The sequence below is a fragment of the Lactuca sativa genome, chromosome 9 (genome assembly GCF_002870075.4).
Source record: "Lactuca sativa cultivar Salinas chromosome 9, Lsat_Salinas_v11, whole genome shotgun sequence".
Classification (NCBI taxonomy): domain Eukaryota; kingdom Viridiplantae; phylum Streptophyta; class Magnoliopsida; order Asterales; family Asteraceae; genus Lactuca; species Lactuca sativa.
The window spans coordinates 176,339,735-176,361,055 of record NC_056631.2 but is presented as its reverse complement, the minus strand read 5'-3'; the positions used below and the strand labels follow the sequence as shown (position 1 = coordinate 176,361,055).

Genomic DNA, 21,321 nt, shown 5'->3' with positions numbered 1-21,321 from the left:
ACCCACTCTTGAAAAGATAAGTGATTTCAGGAAATCAGGTTTACCTTACATGTGGAACTTCCTGTTCGGAATCTTTCTACGTTGTTTAACAGGAAGGACTGTTGGTCTAGACAGGGGATGGATGGAGGTTTATGCAATGGTTATGGGTCTTTACTATGATCTTAGTGTTGGTTATGGAACTCAACTTTGGAAGGAGTTCATCAAAAGCTTAGAAAACACTAATGCTGATAAGGGGATTTCTTGTGCAAGGTACTAGAGTTTAATTCTGGAAAAAGTTTATGCGAAGGAGGGAATTCCAGTTCCTGAAGGAGCAGATGTTGTAGAATTCTCTTTGTATCAGTTTCCCAAAGTTGTTGAAGATGATGAAAATATCTTCACAAGTGTTTCGAGAATTCCTGATGCACTACTTCGCAAAGTGTCCTCTACTCATAAGGTGTTAGTTCGACACATGAAGACTTTTAATCCTAATGTTCGAACTGGAGTGTTACTTGATGTCAGTGCTGAGTCCTCAAAGAAGAAGATGAAAACTCAAAAGGAAGAAAAACATGAATCTTACAAAGTGTCAAAGGCTGAAAGGGTTGAGAAAGATGAGTTTTCTCCCAAAACTAAGAAGGAGATTATACCGACAAAGTTAAGGGTATTAAAGAAGCTTCGCAAATCATTACATACGAAGAGTACTTCTCGTACTATTTGCAAAACTGAGGTGAGTACTAAGGGGGCTGTGTTTAGAGACGTTCCGGCTCCTGTTTCTCCTGGTTCAACAAGAAGAAGAGCTCAAGAGGTTGCGAAGCATATTACTCAAAAGCTCTACAAGAAACGGAAGATGATTATTCGCACTGAATCGACAGATGATGAAGTGGTTCCTGAAACTCCAGCTGTCTCAACTTCACCAATGGTAATCATATCTCTTCGTATCACTTCACAAATTTCCACTTCAACCACCGTTCCACTTGAAGTAGTCACTACCAAATTAGTTCTTGAGGAGGTACGTACTTCGGATATGGTTGTCAACGTATCTGATACGGGGGCACCTATCACAAGTGTCGACACTACCATGCCAATCATCTTATCTGCATCATTACCCATCTCATATGAGAATTTATCTATTTCATTACCACCATTTCTTCTTTCAAACACTAATATCACCACTTCCTCAATCTTTATCATCCTTTACAACATCCATTCACCATATTATTTCCATCACAATCACCTGAAACACCACAACCTTCGCAAGCTATGTCTGATGAAGAAACCGAAGGAGGCGGTTTTGGAGGGACATTTGAGGCTTTACATTTTGATTCAGAGGAGGAGGAGATACCTGATCATATGCTTATGTCAGGAAAGTAATTCAAAATTCTGAATCGAAAGTTAAACGCTATTATTCAATCACAAGCCGATTCGGGCACTAAGTCTTCCATTTCGGGTTTAGAGGTTGAGTCAATGATTAAAGCTGCTGAGAAACGAATAACTGACAAAGTTGATCATTCTGACAAGAACAATGAGCTTTGCATTCAAGCTCTAGGAAAATCGTTTGATGGTGTTGTTAATGAATTGAAAAATGTTACAAAAGAACGTCATGTTCTTTTTGTATAGGATGTTAAAAAGGTTTGAGAAGATGTTAATTTTAAAGTCGAAGAGTTAAAGCAGGAGATTGCAAAAGAGCTTAAAGATCTTAATTTTCAAAATTTGGAGGTGCAAAAGAGGGTTGATGTGGTTGCTACAACTCTTAACAAAATTGGTACTGATTATCAACCATCTGCTCAAATTATCGAAGCCAAACATAAGGAAAATAAGGAGCAGTTTGATAAACTAATTCAGTTAGTGACTGAATTAAAAACTTTTGTTTCGCAATCTTCTCACCAATCCATCCTTACTCCTGAATTCTTAACTCTTAAAGTCAACACTTTGGAGCAAGCTATTCAGAAGGCATTGGCTCCCATCACAAGCTTTACTTACATATTAACGAAGAATGCCCCGCCTGCTTTCACAGGGGTGCAAGGGGGAAAAAGAAAAGGAAGTAAAGAAGAACATGCGAAAATAGTAGGAATGCTTATTTCTACCCAACTTAAAACATATTTGCCAGTGCTCACAAAGCCAATTTTTTCAATAGTAACAACAACAAAACCAATTACCAAAGGAATTACAATTGGTTCAAAAGAAAGAGGAAGTTCAAGTGCGAAACCTCAAACTGAGGATATTGGAAAAGGAAAAGGGGTGGCCTATGAAAAATCAAAAGAAGAAAAGAAAGCAGAGGCAGAAGTTGAAATGGAAAGATTAAGACAAGTACAAAGTATTATGAGGCAAAGAGCAAATGACCCACCAACAATGAACAAGGGTGATCCGGCGAAGTTATATTCTGATGAGACCATTGAATCCAAAATGATTGGGAATGAAATGTTTTAGTTCGAGAAAAAGCTGAGAACGAGTTATGATGTTGCAAACTCGGACATAAGACAACTTGATTTTCCAATAAAAGAAATGATGTTTATTACGGCGCAGTACAAGATAAGTGAAAATTTTGATAATGCTGATGATTACACTTACTTGAAGATCAGATTTCATGCTATACTTGCGAAGGATCAAGAGGAAGTTTGGTCTTTAATAAAAATCAAGAAAGTTCTAACAATCAAGAAGGATGTAATGTTCGAGAACATGCTTCAAAACTTTCGATATTTTGTGGTTCGTGCAGATAACAAGGCATTTGATTTTACCATTGCTGATTTTCCCTTTATGAATCTAAATGATCTCATTCAAGTGGCATCTATTCTTAAAGAGATGAAAGAAAACAAGCTGAAAGGATATGATACTGATGTGTTCAGATTTGGTTTCACACATATCAAGATATTCATAGATAACTACTATGATTGCTTGGCATTAACTGATGAAGAACTTGCATCAGGTCTTGGAAGAAAAGTTATAGTCTCTTGGGAATCAACCTTGCCTCAAACGGAGTTAAGGAAGTATGCAGATGGAGAAATATGCCTTAAACCTTTTGGCATGGTTTTCGCAGGAAAAGATACGAAGGGGAAGCCTAAGAAGTGTTTCTTTAAAGTCTTAGAGATAGAAAGATTCACCATTTCGCAATATATGAATTTCATTGTTTGTATGAATAATTGTGCGAAGAACAATGAAGGAGACAAGAAGGAGCTTAAAAAGATAATCACTTGGTATTCAGAAATTCGAAGAACAATGCTCTCAGCTATTCAGCATCTCACAAACTGAATAGTTTTGACTGTTTACAAAGGAGGAGAAGGTAGAGACTAGATGTTGTAAAAGTCGAAATGTTTGTTTCTTTAGTTTCGCATGTTAGTTATTTTACTAAGTCTTCATTTGTGCGAAGCTTATAGTTCAGGACTTAGTTTATTTTTTGTACACTCAGGTTTCCTATAAATAGGGACTGAGGTTAGAAGTAGAACGAATATACGAGTGATTCATTAATCATTCGCAAGTTCTCTCTGCTTAGATTGTAATAAGTTCTTCATCAATATAAGATCTGATTAATATTTACTTTCTGTGTTCTTATTTTTCATTCATACAATCATGATTGCTTTCTAAATCTTGATAACAATTCTCTTCAGCTTGTATTCTCTCCCTGAAAACAGTAAAAACATGGAAAATGTAGAGGTATGAAGTCACCTTGAGCGAACGGTTTGAACGAAAGACCGGTACGGGATGTTGAGTGTCAAGTGAAACCTCGAACTCAACTTGACCCTAATAACATGTAATGACACACATAGGAGTCAAATGAAGGTATTTCAATACTAGATACGATAGAGAATTACTCTAGGGACTTGGGACTACTTGCACCAAGTGATAGAACCTTGTAGGATTGAGTAAAGGGAGTGTATGGCCACCTTGAGTGTGTGTGTCGCCATGGTTGTGTGGCCCAATGGGTGTGAGGCCGTACACTCATGAAATAGGATGCCTTTGAAGTGTTCTCAAGGTCCATACTTGCATCCATGAAGTATTATAGGTCTATACTCAGTTGTAGTGCAAGATAAGGGTCCTAGAAGTGGGTTTGCGTCCCTATGATGTGTGTGCGGTCGCACACTTAGGTGTGTGTGGTCGTACACCCCACAAGATGATGTCCTAAATGTCCATTTCAAGGTGTAACAAGGCTAGGGGAATGTCTATCTCGAATATGGAAGCTAAACTCCCACTTTGGAGGGTGTTTTAAGGGTGTGCGGCCACCTTAAGGGGGTATACGGACGCACTCACTTCCAACACGAAGAACATGTCGATTATTGCACACTTAAGGATTAGATAGAGAGGTATTTCATGGATATCAAGTTAGAGGATGAATTACTCACGTTCATGAAGCTATGGAGGGTTTGTGGTTGAAGAAACTTGAGAGGAAAAGTGTTGTGTGCTGCCAAGGTGTCAAAGGAATGAAAGGAAAGGGACTAACCTTTATATAGGGGAGAGAGTGCTGCCAAAAAGTGAGTGTGTTGCCAAGGAGTGGGTCTGCGGCCGCACACCCATGTGTACGGCCATACACTCCTCCTAGAGGTGTGTATGGCCCAGTTTTCTCACCATACAACACGCTAACTCATTCCTAACCTCAACCTTGGTCATACTTGAGCTTAGAACACTTAAATGAACCCTTAAACAGTACAAGAAATCAACAAAACAAGTTCAATATGGATTGATTTGACTAAGTGTACAAGAGAGAAGTTCCAGGTTGTCACATCATCTCCCCGTTAGATGGAATTTCGTCCCGAAATTCAAGAATGGAGTACAAATCATGAACTTGGAAAGTGGTGAGGGTACTTCTGCTTCATTGAATCCTCATGCTCCCAAGTGAATTCAGGACCTCGCTTGGCATTCCAAAGAACCTTTACTATCGGGATGCGGCTTTGCTTCGTACGCTTGACTTCCCGGTCCATGATTTCAACAGGTTCCTGCACAAAGTGTAGACCTTTGCCCAACTCAATCTCTTCGAGAGGAATCACAAGTGTCTCATCGGATAGACACTTCTTTAGGTTCGACACGTGGAATACAGGATGGATGTTGCTGAGTTCTCGTGGTAACTGGAGTTTGTATGCCACGGGACCGATCCTAGCAAGGATATCGAATGTTCCAATGTACCTTGGGTTCAGCTTTCCACATTTTCCGAAACATATCATGCCTTTCCAGGGTGAGACCTTCAGAAGGACGCGGTCACCAACATGGAATTCCAAGGGTTTTCGTCTCTTATTGGCGTAGCTCTTTTGTTTATCCTACGAGGTTTTCAGTCGCTCTCGGATTTGTATGATCTTTTCGGTTGTCTCTCGGATGATTTCAGGACCTGCGAGAGCACTGTCGGGGACCTAACCCCTAGCTAGTTGCGTATCACACACTTTAGCCCATCACAGAGGGGATCTGCACTTGCGGCCATAGGGCTTCAAACGGTGCAACCTTGATGCTGGTATGGTAGCTGTTGCTATAAGAAAACTTGTCCATAGGAAGATGAGCGTCCCATGACATGCTGAAGTCAATGACACTGGATCTCAACATATCTTCCAATGTCTGAATTGTCCTCTCACTCTGTCCATCTTTTTGTGGATGATAAGCCGTGCTCATATCCAACTTAGTTCCAAGAGCCTTCTGTAGCGATTGCGAAAATCTCGAGGTGAACCTGCTATCTAGGTCAGAGATAATGGATACAAGTACGCCGTGAAGGCGAACTATCTCTCGAATGTAGATCTGCGTTAATCTCTCCATTTTGAATTTTTCTTTGATTGGCAGGAAGTAAGCGGATTTTGTCAACCGATCGACAATTACCCAAATGGTGCCGTACCACTCGGAGATTTGGGTAACTTAGTGATAAAATCCATTGTTATCCTTTCCCACTTCAACTCAGGTATTTCTGACTGCTGAAGTAAACCTAAGGGCTTTTGATACTCCACCTTCACCTTGGTGCAAGTCAAGCACTTGCCCACAAAGGTTGCAATTCCCGCTTTCATGTTTGGCCACCAATATGGTTGTTTGAGATCCAAATACATCTTATATGAACTTGGGTGAACAGAGTATCTCATCTTGTGAGCCTCATTCATGAAAACCTCTCTGTTCCCGCCGTACTTTGGGGTCCAGATCCGATTCATGAAATAGTACACTCCGTCTCCCTTGACCTCTAAGTTCTTGTCCATTCCCCGCAATGCTTCATCTGCCACTTTCTCTAGTTTCAAGGCTTCCAGTTGAGCCTCTTTCATTTGCGCGGATAGATGGGAATGAATGGTCATTGTTAGCGCTTTCACCTTACGCCCTGAATACTCCTTTCAATTGAGAGCGTCTACTACCACATTGGCCTTGCGGGGATGGTAGGAAATTTCGCACTCGTAATCACTGAGCAACTCTACCCATTGCCATTGCCTCATGTTTAGCTGCTTCTGATCAAAGATGTGCTGCAAGCTCTTATGGTCTGTGAAGATAGTGCACTTGGTTCCATAAAGGTAGTGTCTCCAGATCTTTAATGCAAAGACCATTACTCCCAACTCTGGATCGTGAGTTGTGTAATTTACCTCATGTGTTTTCAACTGTCTCGAGGCATTGGTGATAACCTTTCCTCGTTGGATGAGTACACAGCCTAGGCCCTGATTGGATGCATCACAATAGACAACGAAGTCTTCCGTCCCTTCGGGCAAGGACAAGATAGGTGCGCTGCACAGGGCCTACTTCAATGTTTGAAATGCAGTGTCTTGCTTGACTCCCCAACTAAAGGTTACACCTTTTTGTGTCAGGGTAGTTAAAGGCTTAGCGATTCTGGAGAAGTTCTGGATGAACCTACGATAATAGCTCGTGAGACCCAAGAATTGTCGGATTTTTGTGGGTGTCTTGGTGCAGACCAATTCTCAATCGCCTTGATTTTGGAAGCGTCCACGTGTATGCCTTCCTCACTAACCACGTGACCGAGAAAAGTTACATTCGTTATCCAGAACTCACACTTTGAAAATTCCGCATATAGCTTCTCTGCCCTTAATGTTTCCAGCACCCGCCTCAAGTGCTGTTTATGATCATTCTCACTTCGCGAATAGACAAGTATATCGTCGATGAACACGATCACGAACTTGTCTAGGAAAGGGCGGCATACTCGATTCATCAGGTCCATGAATACTGCCAGTGTGTTGGTCAGACCAAAGGGCATTACTATAAACTCATAGTGTCCATAGCGAGTTCGGAATGTTGTTGGGCACATCATTATCGTGAACCCGCAACTGATGGTACAGGAGTAGCTCCGAGGATTAAGTCAATACGAAACTCGACTTGACGCTCGGGAGGAATTCCTGGGAGGTCTTCGGGGAAGACATCTGGAAAATTGTAGACTTCAGGGAGACTCTCAAGGTTTTTAACTATTTGTGTCTCATCAACGATGTGAGCTAGGAATGCATGGAATTCCTTCCGCAGATACTTCTGGGCCTTAATGCATGAAATGATACGAAGGTTCGAGCTAAGTTTATCTCCGTAAATCACGAGGGTTCCACTAGAGGGAAGATTGAGATGGATAGCTTTATCGAAGAAAAGAATATCAGCACGATTGGAGCTCAACCAGTTCATGCCGATAATGAAATCGAAACTCTTGATGGACAAGGAAAAAAGGTCGATGGGAAAGGAGTAATTGTCTAGGGTAAGAGTACAGCTTATGAATAGGTCGTTAGCGCTCTCTTTCTTTTCGTTGGGGTTTATGATTGATTAGATGTTTAAACGCATGACTAACAAAAATCTTCTCCGCACCAGAATCGAAAAGAATGCATGCATAAGAGTTGTCAAGGAGGAACGTACCCGTAACAACCGTAGGATCAGCGACTGCTTCCTCCTGGCCCATCGCCAGAACTCTCCTTGTATTTCCACCAACTGTTTCCTTGGGGCAGTTTCTGCTGAAGTGTCCAACTTCTCCACATCCATAACAAGCTTGACTAGCGCCCGCTCTTGGAGCTTGGTTGGTTGGTTGGGATGGTGTCTTACAGTATCGAGCTGTGTGTCCTTTCCTTCCACATCTGTTGCAAATCACCTCACGACAGGGTCCATGATGATGAAAGTTACACTTGTTGCATAGAGGTAGCTTCCTTGAATAACCACCAGTAGGAGCTTGGGTGGTTGGAGCAACAGCAGGAGCAGTATCAACATGACCTACCATTGTTTGTTGCTTCTTGGAAGGCTCCTGAGAAGACTGGTCCTTCCGCTTATTCTAGAATTTCTTCTTCTTCCCACCATTCTCCTTTTGTGGCTCGGCGACCATTGATGCCTCAACCAGATCGACTCCATGATCGATCAGAGTCTGCACCAGATCCTTGGCGCTTTCAAATGTAGCCGGTCTAGTAGCCAAGACATTTCTTTTGGTTGGTTGTGTCGGTCCCCAAATGTACCTCTCGATTTTCTTGGTTTCCGGGGTGACCATTCCCGGACAGAGGAGAGCCATATCACAAAATCTAGCAGTGTAGGCAGTGATGTCGGAACCCTTCATCTTTAAATTCCAGAGTTCGTGCTCCAACTTTTACACTTCGCTCCTCGGGAAGTATTACGCAAGTATGAGTTCCTTTAGTCTTTCCCAACCCATGGGATTAGCCGCGGGTAGGGTCAGGGTTTTGACATGAGCATTCCACGAGGTTAAAGCTCTGTCGGTGAAGGTGCAGGCAGAAAACTTTACCTTATTTTCTTTGGAACAGGTGGCAAATTTTGAAGAAGGATTCGATCTTCTTGAACCATCAAGTCAGAGCGATAACACCTCCCTTTCCATCGAAGGGCTTGGGTTTTGCGGTCATGAAGTCCTTGTAGGAACACTCCTTTTGATGTCCCTAACTTCTGTATTGTCGTTGGGGGTCGGTTCCACCTCCAGCCCCACCAGAGTTCACTTGTGACATTGCTGCAGTTACAGATGCGGTAACTACTGCCTGAAACATGGCAGGATTGAATTGTGGAGGTGGTGGTGGCGGGATGTCATTGTTCCTTCTGATGGGTCTTCTTTGGGGGAGGCATCTTGTTCTAGAAACAATCAGGAAGAAGAGGATGGTAAATCCTCAAGATATATGAAACATGATATATCTCATCTTGAAATTAAAAGCGTTCTACCAAGCGATAAGCGCACAAAAAGGTCACTAATGCAAGTAAGTTATCGCTTAAGAAGGAAGTGGTAGCAACACTTAGAGGAATCTCTCTATTGAATGTGACTCTAGAAAAAATACTCCTATAGTATTTTATGATGAATGTTTTTGGTAAGTTTTAAGCCTGCTGTAACACTACCGTCATTCCCAAGCACATGTTGGTCATGTCTTGACTGAATATAGTTGATCAGGCTATATTCAACATAGGCATGATTACATAACTGCCCAGGTTTGACCGCAGTGCCTCAACATCCAAATGCGTTTTGTTTTGTCCTATGACATGGATTCTGTTATGTATGCATGTCCGTATACTTTTTATAAAAAATACTTATATTTTTGAAAGTATACTTTTAGTGTAGAGCACTTAGCGCACTTAGTGTTTATAGTTGTATACCACGTAAGGTTCAGTATACTAGTTCTCTATAAACAAGGGCTCTAATACCAATCTGTCACACCCCAAAACCAGAATGGCAGAAAACGTTCTGGGGTGGAGGACATCATGTAAAGCATCACAACCAATGAATAATAGCAATCATAGCAACACAACCATTACAATGAATACATAAATGAAAATGATTACATCAGTTTGGAACTTTGTATGAAACTTGTTTGAATTACATCAAATAGTATGTAACAAAAATATAAACGTAAGACTCTTATTGCTCTAGCTTCTCAAAAATCCATCAGGTACCTTCTACTGATTTCCTGAGAATACAAACAGTTTGAAAATATCAGCATAAAGCTGGTGATTTCATAAGCGCTATTTTAAAATGAAAACTTGTTCATAAATTTGTAAAATTGTTCGTATGGTTTGAAGAAAATCCGATATTTTCTTTAGTGAGAATGTAGCGTTACCAATTCTATATAAAACCATGAATGTTCGTTATGGAAAACTATAGTGATATGTGAAATTACTACTTCATGTGACTAGCTAATGCTAATCATGATGTATAAGTATTTCGTACGTGAAGCCATTGAAAAATCGGTTTTGTTTGAAAACCCTAGTTATAGCCAGTATACGTAGTGTATTTTATTGCTAAAAATAAAACCATGTAGCGAAATCCCTGGAAATTCTCGGGTTATAGTGCGTATTAGTTTTATTTAGTATAAATAAAACTGCTGAAGAATCCCAACTTGTAAACCAAAGGTGATTTATACATATTATGAGTTGTATAACCATACTTCATATGACCTAGAGACCTTTCCAATGTTCTTCAGGCGTTGAGTCAAAAGACATTTGTTCACCCCAGGCATGCCTGCCTAACTGTAGCTAGCAGTTCAGGTGTGGGATTGTCAGTCGCGAATAAATCTATTCTCAAATCTCAAGCTCTCCCTCCAGGAGACTCTGGTTATACTATGGTAGGATTTATCCCTATACACCTAAGGGTACAGTGTTGAAGGAGTGCCTCACAGTATCGTACAATCTAGTTTACATGTAGTGTGGTAGCGTTATACCATAGTGAAATCCGTATGTAGTGTCAATTATAGTTATGAATGCCATGTTTATGTAGTGATGTAAACTGTAAAATATATCTGTCATAGTGTATATGTTTAGTAGTGAAAGTTTCTGTACTTGTTATGTTTCACAAAATCCCAAACTATACCGATTATAGTTTGCATGTATAGCATAGTGAACATCGAGTCCGGAAAACTATGTAATTTATTGATAAGTTGTAAAACTCCCCTTATGCTCAACATAGAACAAAAGGGTTAAAGTATGAGAATTGCATGAGTTTTATATTTGTTAAAAGCTCTTTGTATTAATTTACAAAAGCACTTATGGTTTGGCTTGTATTCTCCCCCTAAAAACAGTAAAAACATGGAAAAATGTAGGGGTATGAACTCACCTTGACCGAGTGGTTTGAACGAAAGACCGGTATGGGATGTTGAGTGTCAAGTGAAACCTCGAACTCAACTTGACCCTAATAACATGTAATGACACACATAGGAGTCAAATGAAGTTATTTCACTACTAGATACGATAGAGAATCACTCTAGGTCTATACTCAGTTCTAATGCAAGATAAGGGTCCTAGAAGTGGGTTTGCGGCCCTAGGATGTGTGTGTTGTCGCACACTAGAGTGTATGGTCGCACACTTGGGTGTGTGCGGACGTACACAGGTGTGTGCGGTCATACACCCCACAATATGATGTCTAAAATGTCCACTCCAAGGTGCAACAAGGCTAGGGGCATGTCTATCTCGAATATGGAAGCTAAACTCTCACTTTGGAGGGTGTTTTAAGGGTGTGCGGCCACCTTAAGGGGGTGTGCGGCCGCACTCACTTCCAACACGAAGAACATGTCGATTATTGCACACTTAAGGCTTAGATAAAGAGGTCTTTCTTGGATATCAAGTTAGAGGATGAATTACTCACGTTCTTGAAGCTTTGGAGAGTTTGTGGTTGAAGAAACTTGAGAGGAAAAATGTTGTGTGTTGCCAAGGTGTCAAAGGAATGAAAGGAAAGGGCCACCCTTTATATAAGGGAAAGAGTGCTGCCAAAAAGTGAGTGTGTGGCCAAGGAGTAGGTGTGCGGCCGCACTCCCATGTGTACGACTGTACACTCCTCCTAGTTTTCTCACTATACAACACACTGACTCATTGCTAACCTCAACCTTGGTCATACTCGAGCTTAGAACACTTAAATGAACCCTTATACAGTACAAGAAATCAACAAAACAAGTTGAATATGGATTTATTTGACTATGTGTACAAGAGAGAAGTTACGGGCTGTTACATATCACTAGCATGTTGTCCTAGCATATCATAATATCAAATAATAGTGTCGTAATTTGGGGTCTACTTACTAGATCCGGCTAATCGTACACATCATATCCTTTCTTGGTTATTTTTAAAAATAGCTTTCAAAATCATTTTTAAAACCTTTGTGGTTCCTTAGGTGAGATTGGATTCACACAAGTGTTCCTCCAATTTTCTCAAACCATGGCTTTAATACCATCTTGTAACATCTCAAAAATCACTACCAACTTCACTTTTAAAATCAAACCATTTACTAATAAAAGTGTTTATAGAACCATTTTTCCAAAATAATATTTAAAACAGAGTCTCCCAAGATCAACAGCATAAAACTCAGGATGTGTACGGTCATGCCTTCGCCTTGCCACGCTCCTCTGAAGTACCTGAAACCATAACCAAAACCTATAAGCTAAATCCTAGTGAATTTCCCCCAAAGTACCACCATAATATACACATATCATATACAAACAAGCACGTTGGGTCCAATCAGTCATTGAAATGAATACCCATGGGTCCATAGCTAGCGGGTTGGATTACCGCTGAACCAATCAGTCATCGGACTGGAATGCCAATATACAACAAGTTCACTCAGTCATTGAACTGGAATACCAATATACATCAGGCCCACTCAGTCATCAAACTGGAATACCCTCGGGTTCACTTAGTCATTGGACCAGAATACCCCCGGTCGGTTTACTCGTGCACATAGAAGTAAAGTCTCAACCTAACACAATATGTAGACATATACCAGATAATAAACATAATCATCAGACAGATAATCTGATGGGTTTTACGCAAATAAACATCCTATGTGCTCATGCAAACCCTAATGCTTGGATCTAGGCCTCTCTATTGTACATGCAATGAGTCCAAGACTTGCAAACCCTAGATCTAACAGCATGAACTCGAAATATAGCACAACAAATCAGATCTAGATGATTACCTTTGTTTTTTACTTGAGTCCTCTCTTGATTCTTCTTGTCTTGGAGCTTAGATTCATAAGTGTAACTCCTCTAATGGCTTACAAACACCAACTAGCAAGAAGGAAATTATGAGAGAGAGGAGGGAATGCTAAAATCGGCCTATGGTTTCTCTTGAGATCAAGTGTAGCCGATTTTCATAGCCCAAGGTGTTGGATTAGTGTCTAAGTCCATAACTATTTTGGTATGTACTTGACCCGATGGTGCCTGGTCCTTTTGGGTTGCCTTCACCAAAGCAACTTGATACGATGAATTATGGAGAGAAAAGATTAATTATGATTTATTAATATTTTATGAGAATAATATATTAAAGGAGAAATCATATTGTTTAATTAATATTAGTCAAGAATTAATAAGAATTAACTTTGTGGCTAAAAGACATTAATTAAACTTAAGGGACTAGAACTGTCAATTGTGTGATAGTTGAATACTGAGCTAATGGACTCCATATTAGAGGGATGGACGAATTCTATGGGGAAACCCATTAGAAATCGTCCTAGGCCTTTAAGGAAGGAGTCCATGGGTTGCTTAGGGCTTAAGCATCCAAATTAGGGTTTCCTTGTTAGATAACCCTAATAGCCTCACTATTTAAGGGACCCTAGAGAACCAAAAACGCGGTGAACTTGTTCCTTAGGGTTTTCACACCTTTTGGGCAGCCTCCTCTCTCCTTGTTCTTCATCCTCTTGCTATTGGTGTTTGCGAACCATTAGAGGAGTGACATTTGTGACACTAAGCTTTCTAAAGTCATTACAAGGAGGATTTGAGATTGTTATTGCTACATACCAATCAAGGTAAGATCTAAACCCCATTCATAAGTTAATTTGATTAATTGTATGCTAGATCTAGGGTTTAAAGTCTTGGATGAATTGCATGATCAATAGAGAAACCTAGATCCAAGCATCAGGGTTTGCATGAGCACATAGGATGTTCTTATGGCCAAAACCCATCAGTGGTATTAGAGCCTTGATTGGTTTCTATTGTATTGATGCCTAGCATATTCATTCTTGTTGCAAAATCGATTTTTGGCCCCCCTGTCTGATGAACTCGATGAGTTCCAATGTGAACTCGGCGAGTAGCTCCAACTCGGCGAGTCCATAGAGGAACTCGGCGACTTCAAGCATCAGAAGGAGGCAGTTTCGGGATTTCTTGTTGTTTTGCTTAAGGATACTTGCCTTAATTGTTTTGGGTCTTTAATATTCGAATTTTATCTTATATTTGAGTATAGCCTTGATTAAACAAAATATATTTACCAATTGATTAGATAATAACTTCCTTATATGATTAAAGATTGATTATTTGTATTAATTGGGTAACTTATCTTGCAAGAAATTGAAATTAGATCAAATATAAATAATGACAAAATTAATTGTTTAATTTGTATAATTTGTTTTTTGATCCTTGTGTTGTGAAAAAGTTTCAATTGTGCCCATGTGTGTTTTATGGTTTAAATTTGAACTTAAAGGTTTTGTTTTGAAATTTAAATAATTGAAACCCTAATGTTTTTAAATGTTTCAAAACTTGCCCTCAAGTTTTGGAATTTAAAAGTTGATTAAATGTTTAATTTAGAAATGTTAAATTCTAAAACCCTAGTGTTGTTTTGAAAAGTTCGTATCACACCCTTATGGTATTATTAATAAATTAAAAGTATAATTATTAAATTAGACCACCTAGTATTTTAAAAGTGTAAAATACACCTTATAATATATAACATTAAAAGTCTAACATTATATATATGTATAAGTAAAAGTCAGTCTTACCGTTAGTAGGCCTCATTCACGAAGCTGGTCTATAAGGGGTGTTTAAGGAAATTGCCTATAAAATGACGATTGAATGGGTATCCACTCTTACCCACCGCACTCTTGACTAGTGGAGGGTCGTTAGCCGAACGGGTAGGATAGGACAGAAACCTTCCATTATAAGTATAATGAAATACAAAAGTAACTAAATGCTTTCATAAAATTCCCAATCTTAGTTACTTTAGGCAAAAGTGAATTGATGCAATTCCATGAAATTACACTTTGTGCCCTTGTGAAGACGTTAGTGGAGCGTATGTGGTTAACCGGCACACTAAATGGTTCTAAGAAAAGGTAGCAAAGGGTGACTCAATGTTTGTCATAGTTCGGTGGAGCATGTCTGGTTAACCGACACATCGAATAGGTGATTGTAACATGTGGGGGCACCATGTAAGATTGCATGGTTATTCACACCCTGTTTTGTGATCCTCGGCATCCCAGTCACAAATCGAGGGGCATATCGAGATTTAAACATGCCATTGAAAAGTTCAATGAATCTCATAAGATCTAGGAGTTTTCAAAGCATTTAAAACTTAATCGGTTTTTCGTTTTTCATGGTGGAAAATTAGTGAATCGTCATTCACTTACCTTCAAATATTCTACAACTACATTACGACATCCCTTTTCTAGGTTGTAGCATATTGTGTTGGGTCCTAGTCTTAATATCTCATTTGGGTGATTTATTAAGGACTCAATCAATCAACTAACTTGAATTTGTTTTCTCCCATTTTGTAGATGTCAAAGTAGGACAACTATGGTATTACCAAATTCTGTGGATCAAGCTTTCCACATGAAGATGATATTCCACGATTCGATCGAGGAACAAGAGATCATGCTTCACTTCCTCCACCTCCTCCAATTGTTCTCCCTAACCCACAAGTTCGAAGGCTTGAAAAGTTCAAGCTCACTCAATCCCTTTTGGCAAGTAAACATGAAGAAGGAAATTCGGTGTGTGCACACGTCCTAGAGATGAAGTCACACATTGATAGGTTAAGAATGTTGGGATCCGTTATCTGTGAGGAGCTGGCTGTTGACTGGGTTCTTCAGTCACTTCCTAACTCATATAGTGAGTTCGTAAAAGAGTACTATGTGATGAACCACGACGTGACCCTTATAGATCTCACCTACATGCTTATTGCTACTGAATCAGTGATGATTTGGCGCACTGGAAAAGCAAAGTTGATTGGTGGGTTGGCCTTCCAGACCTCTATGGATATAGGCAATGGCAACGAAAGGCATGCCATGATCAAAAAGTTTGATCATAAGAGAAAGGCAAAGTCAGAAGTAGCTCTGTGTGCTGTTCCAAAAGAGTCAATTTGCTTTTATTGCCAAGAGAAGGGCATTGGAGACGAAGCTGCCCTATTTACCTAAGAGATCTAAGAGATGGGAGAGTCAAAACGTATGGCTCTGCTTTAGGTAAAATCCATTAACTAACTCTTTTAAGTTCCTATTCTAGATTCTTAATACATGATGTGATAAGATTACATTTCGATGTCTTGTAGGATCGAAGAAAAGAGAGGAAGCTTAAGGGAAGAAGTGAGCGGAATTTAATCGTGAAGAAATGGATTTCGACCGCATTACTTGAAGATTAGATTCTTGAGCTACTACTTAGAGTTAGAATAAGATTGCTTAGAAACATGTATTAGCATAGTTTTTCAATGAATTGCATTGTGAGGACAAATTTTTCCACAATAAAATAAATTTTGATTTTATATTATTTATTTATCCTTGCAATGGCGTGTATGAAAAATTGATGTTTGAATGTTTCTACTATTTGAAATAATGGATTTGATTCTTAATTATGTTATTCGTGGAAATCTCGAGAATTTACCAAATAAGGAGAGTTTCTCATCGACCAAGTTTCAATTGGACAGAAACTTGGAATCATGCAACTTGGTTGCACGATGGATGAGAAATTTCATATTTGGAAATTAGACTAATTCGTTGACAAAGCGTCAAGTGAAGGACTAGGAGATCGAGTACACAAGGTTGTGTGTTGATCAAGTCCACCACAAGAATAACAAAGATATTCGTCATGATAAAAGTTTAGTAAATATGATTATACTTATAAGATTAAGTGTAATTCTGAATTGATTGAAAAGGTTTAAATCAATAGTAGAACGAATAAGAAGAATCAAGTAGGCAGAAAGATAAAAGTTTCTCTATTCTAAGAAGAAGGGAGAGTACCTTTTATTATGTTTTATGATAGGTCTTAATGATTAAGGACCATATCTCAATTGATCCTCTAAGTGAGTCTTAGTACAATTGTATGTTTGAGAAGAGGAATCAAGAATTGAAGAAATGGTTAAATCAAAAGGCCAATCATACTTCGTTCCAAAACAAGTCTTAAAGTTAAGATTGTGACATTGAGTGACAAGCATTAGGAAGGTTTATAACATTCATCAAATGTGGAAAGTTGTGATGTCTTGGGTAAGACAAAGATCAACTAGGACCAATTTTATGAAGTGTTTTGTTTTGATAAAAGCTACACTAACTCTTGAATATTTGTTTGTCAAGAAATGTTTATTGACAAGAGAATCTTATATGTCAAGGAGTCAGTGGGAGTCTTAATGGTCTTGAAAGGTTTTAAGAACAAATCAAAATTAAACCTTATCGATCATCACTAGCACACGACTTGAGGTTTACGACCTATTGTGTTGACACTATCTTGTTCCTGTGCCGTTCCAAGTGAATTAATTATGCATATGAGTTCTATGAGTTCTCATTTGAGCGCATAAAAGGCAAGCACCTTGATCAATGGAAAGTACATTGATAGGAAAGGGTGAGCTGCTTAACTACTTGGAAGACATGGTGGGCACTCGTTTTGCCATAAGGCATGAAATCAAGATTGAGATGGTTCGGTCCATATGAATTTGGATTTGTCGCAAACATTTATTTTAACAAATTCGCATGGATAGGAACACATACACCATTAAAATCTAAGTGTCATAAGATTCCCTCCTTCATGAAAATAACTGTGAGGAAATGCTTTCACTAAGAGAGATTTTAACAAGATAGTGATTGTGAAAATTGGATTCTCGAATTCGATTATGGTTACGGTATCCCTTTCCATGATTCGAATTGTGAGATTTGGCAATTAGTCTGAATTGTTTAGACACACATATGAACTATCTAAGGCAAAGGTGTATAATTTTGAGAAGCTTAGATAAAGGATTATCAAAGCGTTAGAAATATGAACTTAAGAAATCCAATAGGAATTGTTTTTATAGAAGTTAAGTTGTTTCTAAATACATGTCAAAGCTAGTGGGAGCATAAGTGTTATGCTTATATGACAATAATCATCATGATAGTGGGAGCATAAATGTTGTGCTTGTATGATTATTAAGGTAAGTATTGCAAGTAAGCAATATTAATTATAGAAAACAAGAGTTATACCTTGCAAAGTCGTAAGGGTTGAAAAGTTGTTTTGCTATAATTAAGGGAGAGAATATTATGCTTCATTTCAAATCTAAACGCTTAGGTTGTGGAATGTTAATAAATTTAGTCAAGGATACATAGTGCGTTCTCAAATTTCGATTATGATTATGGCATCCCTCTTCATAGTTTGAATTGTGAGAACGTGACACATAAAATATTATGGCAAAAGATTGATAAAGTATCAAATCTTTATGTAATACATTATGCATCGTGTCCCATAGGCTTCGGGTATAGGATTGATTTCAAATTATATAATATTTGACCATTCTAAAATTTTCCAAATGTCTAGCGCAATTAGAGGGAAAAAGGACAAGAATCGGTTTTGAGTAAGATAATTAAACAACTATCAAATGACGATCCAAAGCTCGTTGAGGATTGGTCACTTGTGAGTAGTTGAATTTATGATATTGGATGGACCATATCGACATTATTATGAATAGATAAGATTTTATTAAGAATAAGTTGTCATATGGCAAATATGGAAATGTTTCCATATTGGGAGTTGGATATTAAGAATGTATCTCTAGATTAGAAACTTTTATGCAAGAAGGATGTTCAAAGGAATGTACTTTGAGTGAGAGACATCATATCTATGGAATTGTTTATGATAGAGATTAGCCAAGACTTGATGATTTTGAGCTATGTCTTTACGAAATAATCATTGCATAAAATGTTAGAATCTAGCATAAGTAATAAAAATTTGATATTCTTACACTTATGATAGGAATTGGGAGTTGTGAAATGAGTGTGATTAGAAATGTCTTCATTTGACCTATTTCACAAAGTAAGGACCATAGGTAAACATTGTGTGCATGCTAAGAGCATGGGACAAGTATAGTTATAATTCAAGTCAGAAGTTGATTACCCGAAACAACAAATAATGAGTAATCGATATGGTGATAAGTAAAAGGTGTTTTATTTATACTCAAAGGTTTGAGGCCATATGGGATTAGTATTATTCTTGTGTTTCACTTTGCATGTTTTGACTACCTGAATAATTTAATTGGTTCAGAACAGTCAAATTATTCGATCGGCCACAGTCGTTCGTATGTTGGAAGTAGGTACGAATGAAGACTATCGTGAATTGGTGTGTGGATTGTCTAAAGTGTATTAGACATAAGCAAATGTTTCTGCAACGTTCATGAGTGCTTATGAATACGATTTGAGCATTGGATTAAGCCCACGCTCACTTGGATCACTACATGGATTTTATCACGAGTGATTGGTGAGATGATACCGTCTTATATTCTTGAAACCGAGATGTGTGAGTTGTATCTTGCAAATTGGTTGCACATTGATAATATGTAAAGACACCAGTAACTTGGTGTTATAAAACATATTGTTGTGTGTGATTCGGTAAGTGAGTGCAAGCGAGCATTGAGTCAACGTTTATCTGTTCCTTTTATCCAAAGTAGAATAAAAACGATATCTTTGGGGCCCTCGATGATTTAGTGATGGCACCTAAGCGCTTGGCCAAGCTGGGACTAATTTGATGTGATCAATTGTAGTCTGTTGTCAGTTGTCATAAATCGAAAGTTGGGAAATAGTATAGAGAGAATGATTAAGTTCATGTCTCATATCTATACGATATATAGAATGGAGGAATATATGATCCCTTATCTAAAGGGCACGCGTATCTGATAAGATCAGAGTTGACAATGGCTTTGGAAAGCTACGATTGCAGATCAGGATCTGAAGTCATACGCTGAATAGTTATTAGACTTATCCAAGTGGGAGACTGTTGGATTAGTGTCTAAGTCCATAACTATTTGTGTATGTACTTGACCCAATGGTGCATGGTCCTTTTGGGTTGCCTTCGCCAAAGCAACTTGATACGATGAATTATGGAGAGAGAAGATTAATTATGATTTATTAATATATTATGAGAATAATATATTAAAGGAGAAATCATATTGTTTAATTAATATTAGTCAAGAATTAATAAGAATTAACTTTGTGGCTAAAAGACATTAATTAAACTTAAGGGACTAGAATTGTCAATTGTGTGATAGTTGAATATTGAGCTAATGGACTCCATATTAGAGGGGTGGACGAATTCTATGGGGAAACCCATTAGAAATCGTCCTAGGTCTTTAAAGAAGGAGTCAATGGGTTGCTTAGGGCTTAAGCATCTAAATTAGGGTTTCCTTGTTAGATAACCCTAATAGCCTCACTATTTAAGGGACCCTTGAGACCCAAAAACGTGGTGAACTTGTTCCTTAGGGTTTCCACACGTTTTGGGCAGCCTCCTTCTCTTCTCTTCTTCATCCTCTTGCTCTTGGTGTTTATAAACCATTAGAGGAGTGACATTTGTGACTCTAAGCTTTCTAAAGTCATTATAAGGAGGATTTGAGATTGTTATTGCTACATAACAATCAAGGTAAGATCTAAACCCCATTCATAAGATAATTTGATTAATTGTATGCTAGATCTAGGGTTTAAAGTCTTGGATGAATTGCATGTTCAATAGAGAAACCTAGATCCAAGCATTAGGGTTTGCATGAGCACATAGGATGTTCTTATGGCCAAAACCCATCACAAGGGTCATATTTATACTGTAGGCTGCTAGGGTTCTGCCAAAACCCTAATGGACAACTTAATCACCAAGCATCCCATGGAACCTTCTGGAATGGGGCCTTGGACGAAAATATGATGATCCTTCATCATAATTTCGTTCCCCCTTAGTCCATTAGGTTTCCTAGCCCAAAACTCAACTATCACACATTTGACAGTTTATGCCCCTTTATTTTGTTAATCTCTTTTAGTCACCAAATTAATTCCTAATTAATATATGACTAATATTAATCAAATAATATGATTTCTCTTTTAATATATTATTCTTATAATATATTAATAAATCATAATTTCTTCTCTCTCCATAAATTACCCTGTCAAGTTGCTATACTGAAGGCAACCCAAAAGGACCATGCACAACCAGGTCAAGTACTTACCAAATATAGTTACGGGCTTAGACACTAATCTAACAGTCTCCCACTTGGATAAGTCTAGTCACTATAATGTAAGCATATTCTAATTAGCAATCGTAGCTCTCAAAGACGCTGTCGAACTTTGATCTTATCAGTAACCTGTACTTATTGTCCAACAATATGTTTCTTGATCTCAGATTCATTTGACATAGAACTTAATTGAACACAACAATTCAGTCCTGACCGGGCCTGACACATAAGTCAAATCAAATCATCGAGGGGCCCTGATATCGCTTTTACCCTCTTAGGATAAAAGGAACAGATAAACTTCGACTTATATGCATTTATTAT

At 38.5% G+C, this 21,321-nt stretch overlaps 1 protein-coding gene across 1 annotated transcript; it reads right to left on the bottom strand.

Moving 5' to 3' along the window:
* Positions 1-3,551: 3,551 nt before the first annotated feature.
* On the bottom strand, positions 3,552-8,113 carry LOC111916936 (uncharacterized). The gene is made up of 2 exons (XM_023912587.1): positions 7,759-8,113; positions 3,552-3,592 (listed from the first exon to the last, which is right to left on the bottom strand). The coding sequence occupies exons 1-2, from the start codon at positions 8,111-8,113 to the stop codon at positions 3,552-3,554; spliced, it is 396 nt and encodes a 131-aa protein (XP_023768355.1).
* Between the last annotated feature and the right edge of the window lie 13,208 nt (positions 8,114-21,321).